This window comes from Geospiza fortis, unplaced genomic scaffold (assembly GCF_000277835.1).
Source record: "Geospiza fortis unplaced genomic scaffold, GeoFor_1.0 scaffold275, whole genome shotgun sequence".
Taxonomy (NCBI): domain Eukaryota; kingdom Metazoa; phylum Chordata; class Aves; order Passeriformes; family Thraupidae; genus Geospiza; species Geospiza fortis.
Genome location: NW_005054341.1, coordinates 2059906 through 2068977, shown reverse-complemented (window position 1 = coordinate 2068977; position 9072 = coordinate 2059906). Strand labels below are relative to the sequence as shown.

Genomic DNA, 9072 nt, shown 5'->3' with positions numbered 1-9072 from the left:
GCCTGAAGAGAGCGCTTAGCACGCTAAGCCGAGCTCCGTGGCGAGGAAGCTCCCAGCTTCCAGGCGCATTTCCAGGTCTTTGGGGTTGTTTCTTGGCGTTTTCCGCCGTCGGGGCGCGGGACGGAAGAGCCGCCGCCATCTCCTTCCCGCCCAGCGCGGCTGAGGGGAGCGGGGGCACCTGTGGGCGCCGCCGACCCGGACCCCGGGAATGGGCGTTTGGAGCGCTACGGTAGCGTTTTCTACTAATAACTCATTTATTTTTACCTCATAGTTTTCTGCCCTGGTTTGTTGGGGGGTTTTTTGGTTGGTTTTTTTTTTTGCCCCCCCCTCCCCTTCTTGCACCGTGATTTATTCTGTACAATCAGTAATGGCCTCTGTCACTGGCTGGAAATAGCCTTTTCTAAATAAAAGACACGGTGGAAATGAACGAAAAACTTTAATTGAGGATACATAATTTATGCTGTTACAACTACCAGTTAGTTCCCTCTGCCTCGGGTGCGTTTTGAACCAGGTTTCAAACCCGTGGATGACAAATTTTCAGGCAAGCATCTGTTTTCCATTAAAAAAAAAAGCCCAACCCTTTTTTCTTTTTTTTGGCCATCTCTGAATGCTGCTCCCTCTCCCAGGTACATGTAAGTGGAATAGGGATCACATGATGGATCTCGGCTGGTTTTTCTCCCCTCAGCAGGCACTTCCCGAGCAGGAAGCGCTGTTTTTATTTCTGCAGTACCACCCAGCGGCCAGGCCGTGTTACTCTGAATGCTGCCAGCGTACCGACCTGTACACGGGATTAAAAACCCAAATCTATTAATAGCCGCAATGCAGATGCCATATAGTTTAGCAGAAAGTCAAATAGAATCACCAAATGAGGAGGAGGGGGGAAAAAAACAAAAGTTGTTTTGATTTCCTCAGTGGCTGTCTCTGCTGGCATGGTGGAGATGCAGTTCTGTAGTTTTTTAATTCCGTGTGCATATTTATCCGGGCTGGTAACGGCGTGGTGGTTGTGTGTGTAACCTCCTACTGCAGGCCACAGAATGCTCAGCTCCAAACAATCCTCAAGGTGTCACTTTGTTAAACTAAGATTAAAAATCCCACTGATGTTCAAAAGTAAGAGGCAATTTACTGTAAACAACAGGTAGGGAACAACTACAGTGCAAGTCGGGAATATACTAGAATGATGTTTCACCCAGAGTTCTTGTTACTGCTTGGTTTTGAAATAGTTTCCATGCTAAGGTTATCAACAAAGATAGCTATTCCTAAATATTCCCTGCTGAAATTTCCTTTTACTATTTTAAACTAATACAGAAAATTAACCTGAGAGCCTAGAGGAGACACAGATTCCTTGTCTGTCACTTTAATTCACATAACATGTTAGTGCAGATGTATTTCAATGGGAATAACCAGGGGCAGTAATGCAAGAGAGAGGTTGAGGACTGTGAATAAAAACTTAAAATCTTCCCTGAAAATTTTTAGTGATCTTTCTGCTTAGATTTAATTTATAGATGTTTTAATTCCTGTCAGTGTCTTCTAAATTATGTGTTTTCTGTTGATAGAAATCTGACCAGCACGAGCTAGTTGGCTATGAAACTGATGGTTACATCACTAAACCTCCATAGTAATAACAACTATTTAATAGCTAACTGGTTTAGTTATTAAAGTGACACAGATGTACTGGACCCTGTCAAGCCTTTTTTGGTTGCTTCATCTCTTCCAGCTAGCCTGAGAATGCATAATGGAAGAATAAAGAGAGTCCGGAACGTTGCAATTGTGTTCTGCTCCTGCCTGAATTAATGTAGTGACACCTTTCTCTTCTACAGCACCGATTTCAAAGCTTCAGGTCCATCAAAAGGTAGATCAGGGGATTTATGTGTGAGTTTTCACTTGATGTTGTGCTGCCTTACCTTCTGTGTGTCCAAGAGGATTTCAGTTACTGTAGAACACCTCACTCTACAGTCTGCATCATCTCATTTGAATTTGCACTTTCCTCTCTGCTCTTCCTTCCTCAAGCAGGCCCTGCAGTACCTTTTCCAGCAGACTCAAACTGCCAGAACATCTTCAGAGATGGTTTTCCTGAGCAATCAGCTGTCTGATCTGAGGGCAGCCCCACACAAACACCAGAGTCAGCAGAAGGGACCTTCTGGAGCCTGGAGTCACGTGCCAGGCTCAAGGAGTACAGCACAGAGCATGGCTGACCTTGAGTCACTCCTGCTTTTGAGCAGAACACAATATTGAAAGCCTGATTCCTTTTACTGCACTGGTTTCCTTTTATTTTTTTTTTTTTAACTAGAGACTAAATTGAATTCTTTTAAATGAAATTAAATGTTAGCTTCCAAGCTGAAGACAAGACCTGTCAGTGGCCTGCTTACAGAGATCATCAGCCTCCTGCTCTTGCTGCTTTGTTTTTCCTCTGAACCTTTATTCTCTGCGTGCCATCCCAGCAAGGCTGTTTCATCCCCAGGAGGCCCTTTCCCTTCCCCTGGCTGCAGTGCTCCTCATCTGGGAACATCTGCTCTGGTAAAGTGCCAGCACAGTTCTTCTGGAGGAGTACCTTAGGTAAAGGCAAGACTTGGGCAAAAGTAATCCAAGTAATTCTTAATCCAAGTTTGGGGCTGGATTAAGAGCAAGAACATGAATTTTCAAAATTCACATACCAACACTGAGCTAGCAGTTTAACTGGAGTCCAGTTAAATCCCTGACCTCGTGTCTGGAATGCTGCTGGAAGCCACGAGCAAGAGAGTCAGTTTTAAGTTTACCCACATTTAACTTTCAGCACTTGACTTTCACTGCTCTTTCAGCATTCTGAGCTTTCTAACAGGGTCCATGTCTAACTAGGCTTTGGTGTCACAGCACCCTGAGAAGACAAATCCAAATTGATTTACCCCAGATAATACAGAATACTCAAAATTTGGCCACAATATCATGTAAGTACAGACAAGGCATTGCTGAGCATGAGAGGCTGCCACCAAAAACTGAACCACTACCACAGTGTTCCAGGCAGCTCCTGTTGTACATTTGAGCCTCTTTTGAACCTTTTAGTGGTGACACACATTTGCAGTGCTCCTTTGGAGAGCTTTTCCTGTCTGGTTAGCAGTGTCCCTGTTAAAATAACCAGCCGTGGGGTAGGAAGGGGGCTGGAGCCTGCTCCCAACACATGAGGGAAAGTTTTATCTCCCCTCCCCACTCCGGTTGTTAAATTGGCCCGTTCTTGTTGATAATCTTTGCTGAAATCACAAGATCCACAAAAGACTACAGACTTCAAGGCTCAGGAAAAGCTGAGACTATTGCGAAGGATTTAAGGTTTTAAGGGTGTTGTTCACAACCAAAAAACAGGCACCCCATATTGATCTGAGACTGGAAGAGATTACCCAAGGAAAAGTGCTGGGTGACTTTTACTTACAAGGAGCAAATAAAAATGAAATCGGAGTGTTTTGTATTCTTCCATACTCTTAACCTCCACAATCCCATCTTTCATCCTCAATCCCATCTTTCCCTGTCAAGACTTAAAACACAAAGAAAAGTGCTCACAGGTTTGTAGGTGTAAAATGTGTGACTTTTGTGACTTGAGGTGCATTGTACATGGGATAATGACCCCAAAAATGATTCCCCCAATGGGAATGGCCAAGCCTTTTCCCAAGGGAACCCTGCTGCCCGGGACAGCCTTGGACAATGAGGAGGGGATGTCCTGAAGCTGAAAGCCTAAAAATAAATTCAGTCTCAAGGACTGAGGTGCAGAGGAGCATTCCTGATGGGCAGGTGGACAGGATTATTCTTTTACTGATGGTTTTTAAAGAGCTGTCTCCAGTTTTGCTCCAGAACACCTGAAGACAAACCTAGCAAGGGGAGAAGGAAGTTGAGCCACATCTTCCAGCACCCCTGGAGTCTGGGGTCAGTAATTATTATTTTCCCAGTGATAAATGGACTCTGGGACAGGCTGGTCCCTCACCTCAGGCAGTTTAATGCATCATTTTCAGCATCTTTTCCTCTTTTTTTTTTCCCCTTTAAGCTGAAGTTTTATTGCCTTTCCAGTGCTAAAAACTATCAGCGGTAATTCTTAAAAGCTTCCTAGAGAGATGAGCATTTCTAAAGCTTTTTTTTGCATAAATATTAGCTTTATTGGAAAATAGTTCACTTAAACCAATCAGATTAACACACACCAAATTATTCTAGTTTAAAAAAACCAAAACCAACTACCCTAAAATGCTTTGGAAGATAATCTGCTTCAGTTACAGTAGCAAACACATCATGGCAGCCTGAAACAAAGTACTTGGGGTGTCTTCATCAGCTGACAATCAATCCATGTAAACACAGAAAACACCCTGAAATATTTGTATTTATCAATGTACCTGGAGTACACAGAACTGGTTTGTTTTTCGTGGTTTTTTTAGTAAAATCTGTATAGAAATATGCACAAAACATTGGTTTACATATAATTACAAGTTATGGAGATGTTTATATGATGGTTCATGCTTTTTATCCATATATTTTGATTTACAGAGTGTGCATTAGAACTAGAACTTTCTTAGATGTACATGGTCTTTTATTTTATTTTTTTTTTCACATTCAGGATAACTGCACTAGAAATATGCACACACACCAGTCAAATCTTTAATGGTATCCAGAACTCCACAGAAGCTGCATTTTTATAGCAGCTGCAGAGATCAGGGAAAGGCACCAATTACCTTAAGAGAACAAGACAAGACCACAGTTAAATTTTTAGATCTAAAAGGGAAGCAAAATCTAAGATTAGAATGTTGTTACTAGAGAACTCTTAAGGTATCAAAATAACCAAACAACTCTTCTTTGAATCAACATAAAAAATACATTTTGGGTTTGTTGTTTGCGAGTTTAGGTCACATTTAAAATTTCAGTGAACAACCAGACCGTGAGCTTCAGCCTAACTCCAGCCTTGAAGGAAGGAGCACAAACACACACGTGTATTTCTGTTCAGAGCAAAAACACACACGTGTATTTCTGTTCAGAGCACAAACACACACATGTGTATTTCTGTTCAGAGCACACACACGTGTGTGTATTTCTGTTCAGAGCACAAACACGTGTATATTTCTGTTCAGAGCACAAACACTTGTGTGTATTTCTGTTCAGAGCACAAACACACACGTGTATATTTCTGTTCAGAGCACAAACACGTGTGTGTATTTCTGTTCAGAGCACAAACACACACGTGTGTATTTCTGTTCAGAGCTGTTCCGAGTGCAGAGTCAGAACCAACTCAGCCTTCAGCTCTGTGACTCATGGGATGTGATCTGCCATCCCGCCATTGCTGGGGTTCATTTCCATTTTAATCACCTTCTCTTACTGCTCTGCACAGCTTCTGCTGAGCTGGAGCTCTGCTGCTGCTCACGAACCATTTCATGTCCCTCAACAGGACCTCGACTGCTGCACTTTAACGTGCCCAATAAAGGCAATATTGCCTTGAGGGTGGAGCAGGAGGCTCCAGGCTGATGGGAAGACGGAAAAAGCTGGAACTGGGAGCTCTAAGGAGAGTAAGAAATGGGTTCTGGAACTGTGGCAGTATTTTGGGAGGCTGTAGGCAGTCCCAGCCATGGGGGTCTCAGGAGGTCTCCAAGCAGTGCCACTGCCCAAGGCCCTGCCCGTGGGAGCAGCTGAGCTTCCCCAGGGCCGAGCGCAAGAAGGAACAGGAGATGCTCCCAAACACAGAGGGGCCAGAGCCTGGCCTGGAAACATCCCAGGCACAGCTACATCCTACAGGAACACCACTAACTCATGCACTTCTACTCCAAAGGAACACACAGCACAAAGCCAACAAGTACAGCCCCCCAAGGGGCACACCACAGCCCCAGCCTGCCTGGCCCCTGGGACAGCTCTGAAAATGGCTACACCTCATCCCACAACAGCCTGGAGGCCAAATCCATGGAGAAACCTGGGGAGAGCTCGACACAGACTGCTAGAGAACAGAGACAAGACACGACAGAGAGGGGGAAGCCAAGACTGTACACAACCTTAGTGTTCATACTGCTTCATATATCTGTGAAAATCATTTAACTACAAAACTTTAGGTAGAAAAATAACCGTAGATCTTGTCTACACATGTTATTAACATGGACTATTATTAACTGTTTAGTCAAGATACAGTGCAATACCTCTTTGAAATAAATTGCAAAGAGTCCAGAGAGAGAAAGAGCAAGAGTACCTCATTCCTGGCATTTTATAGTAACGTGGTATGGAATAGTTATCCACGGAGGTAAGTCAGAACAGCTACTGTACTTCCAAATGGAACCCAACTTAGTTCGTGGTAACTTCAAGCACAACCAAAGTCCTTGAGATGAGGCAAGCCAGAAGCAACAGTTATCTAGACCTCAAGGAGCTTTTCCTACGCCTTCAAATACAAATCTTAAATATGATCACAGCATTTTCATCCAATAAAAGAATAAGCCAAAGAAAGAAAAATAAATGTAAACCAAGTTTATTTTGCTCTTAAGTAGTGTTCTTTAAGCACTACAGCATGGTAAACAATGTAAATTAGTATAAGTCATCTCAAAAGCCAGTTTTTTTTTTATTTTATGAGTTGTTAAAAAGATGCAGCCTATTCTAACAGGATAAATATTTTAACCATTTCACTTCGAGTTAATGAAGGCTCACAAATGAGCAACACTCCTCATTGAGGAAAACAAAAAGCTGTTGTCGACAACGCGACAGCACACACACAAAAACAAAAGAACTGTGTAAAAATAACTAACTGTACTGTGTTCCCATACTCTTTAGAAGTTGCTTTACAATGGGATGATATGCACATGATCTTGCTGCAAACTTGCCATACAACTTGCAAATACACGTAGCCTATAGCCTTACCACTCAGTCCAGAAAGCTGCTAACTGATCAGAACAAACGCAGCACTAGAATCCTCTGCTTAACAATTAATTCTGTCTGCTTTACTCTTTACCTTTTCTCCTAGACTGCAGGACAGACTAGAAAGAAAATGACTCCAAATTAAAAATCGATACTCTGACAGGAAATTGTATTATTTTGCAATATAGTCTTTTACAAGTTACGCTTTGCCTATTTTCCCCTTAGCCACAAAATGGGCATGAAGTAATTACTTTGAAAATGCCTTAATTTTCAACTTCATGCAAATCTAAATAAAGATGACCAAACAAAAGCTTAAACAATGGAAGGATATTTCACAGAAAATTTCTTATACAAAAAACACATAAGAAAAAGGGCCACTAGGTGACATTTTAATTTACAAATTGGCATCATTTTGGTCAACAAATATCCAAGTGCTGTTTTCTTCTATCACAACAAAGTAGCTGTACAGAAAGAAAACCGCAAAACTTGTTTTATTTTTGTTTAATCGCACATCTCCTCGGGAATTTCATGTGGATTAAGGATGCCAGGTACAGACATCTGAAGTTTATGCTTCTCCTCTTGAGCCTGCCGAAGGGCTGTTTCTCTCTCCTCCAAGAACAAGTCTGATGTGTCTTCACCTGCAAATTCCTGGGATAATTCACACAAAAAAAATCAGTTTGTTGTCAAGTGCTTAAGGCAGAGTAATAGCTTCCAAAATTATACAGGAAACATCTTCCCTTCCTGTTCCCTGACAGGCTACTTGCTTTCTGTTCCTAAGGTCACAACCAATATAAAGCAATATTTAAAGATGTTTGCTGTGTGTTACAGAATGGGATGCCAAACCCAGCAGCCGGAGTCTATCCCCACTAAAGCAGAATCATTACGATTCTGAAATACCTGACAATCGCAATCTCAAAACTAATTAACAAACTATTTTCTGCAATCTTATCATTTCAGCATCCTTAGAAAAAAATAAAGGCATAGCATTAGTGCAGTGAATTTCAAAACTGGTCCCAATTCCAAGCAAAATGAAAAAAATCTGTTTAAAAAACAGATTTCCCATGAGATTAAAACTTAAAACTAAAAACTTATTTCCCATTAGATTTAGCTTTGCAGTTGTTCTAAGACATAAGGATTGTGTGCATAATCCATAACACAAGCAATCATGTTCAAACCCAATTTGTGAAGTGAAATCCCAGTGAAACAGGTTCCATGAACACTACTCATTCACACAAGCCACTGGACACAGTTCTCACTGCATTTTTAAAAGATGCAAAATAACTTCTATTTCTCAAACAAGCACTGACTTCACACTGTCTAAAGCTTTCCAACAACATCCTACTGAAAATTACTCTTAATTTCTTGAGAAAAGCATGCCCAACACACCTTGATTTGGACCAGGAAATCCCTTAGGTGTTCCTTGAAGGCAGGAATATCCTGGTTTAAACTGAAGAGTCCTGTTACGAACAGCTTAACCTGGGCACTAACAGCAAACACATCAGTTAGAATCCCAAGAAATAAAAACCCACCAGAGAAGCATGAATGAATCATGGCAGACTTACTCTTGCAGGTGAGGAAATGCAGATTTGAGGAGATTAGCCACATACTCCTGAATAAACATTTGGTTGTTCACTGGGTTGCCAGGGTTTAAAGGAGTACTTATCTTTCCCTCTTCTACCAAGTTGAACATGTAGGCAAGGATTGACGCATGCATTGTCAAACCTGCAGATCAAAGGCACACACAGGCAGCTGTTATTCAGAAGCAGTTGTTATTCAGAACAGGATGTGAGCCATTATTGTGCTGTTCAGGGGTGCTTTGAAGCAGAGGCCCTGCTCACCTGCAGTGTGGGAGGTGTCTGTGACCACGGAGAAGATGTGCTGGAGGATGTCACAGAAATAGGTCTGATAGAAGCTCTGGGCAGCCGTCTCCTCCTGCGCCACGTTCTGCAGCAGGGTGTAAAGGATCTGCAGTCCTGCACAACAGGCATTGAAAAAGTGACCAGGAGAACAATATTCTAACAGCTGGGAGATTTTGGCCTTTCCAAACAACAGGAATAGCCCAAGAAATCCTGATGGGCAGCAGGATGCCAGCGTGGCACAAATGATGGGTTTGTGAGGCACTGTCCAAGGTGGCACTAGAAAGCACTGCCTCCCAGACATGCCACGCCCCTTTCAACTTAATTATACTATCATTAGCACATCATTAGCATAAAGAGCCAATCAGACTTCTTGAAGCACAAAAAC

The 9072-nt window shown here is 42.3% G+C and overlaps 1 protein-coding gene and 1 long non-coding RNA gene across 6 annotated transcripts in view; one reads left to right on the top strand and one right to left on the bottom strand.

Annotated features, from left to right (window-relative positions):
- Positions 1–91: 91 nt before the first annotated feature.
- LOC115948032 lies at positions 92–3423 on the top strand. Of its 3 annotated transcripts, none has more exons than XR_004081895.1 (3): positions 92–229; positions 1715–1849; positions 2011–3423. It is a non-coding gene; the product is annotated as an uncharacterized LOC115948032 (long non-coding RNA). The 3 variants fall into 3 exon arrangements; XR_004081894.1 differs by having other exon boundaries at positions 2008–3423; XR_004081896.1 differs by having other exon boundaries at positions 97–229; positions 1719–1849; positions 2008–3423.
- A 664-nt stretch (positions 3424–4087) lies between these two features.
- The window catches only part of XPO1 (exportin 1), a 32659-nt gene continuing 27674 nt past the window's right edge, over positions 4088–9072 (bottom strand). For all 3 annotated transcript variants that reach the window (XM_005422592.2, XM_031058334.1, XM_031058335.1), the window contains exons 21-24: positions 8667–8801; positions 8391–8550; positions 8215–8311; positions 4088–7476 (exon numbers count right to left, since the gene is read on the bottom strand). In XM_005422592.2, the coding sequence (XP_005422649.1) occupies positions 7330–7476; positions 8215–8311; positions 8391–8550; positions 8667–8801 (539 nt within the window). In that variant the 3' untranslated portion in view covers positions 4088–7329. The remainder of the gene's footprint in view (positions 7477–8214; positions 8312–8390; positions 8551–8666; positions 8802–9072) is intronic.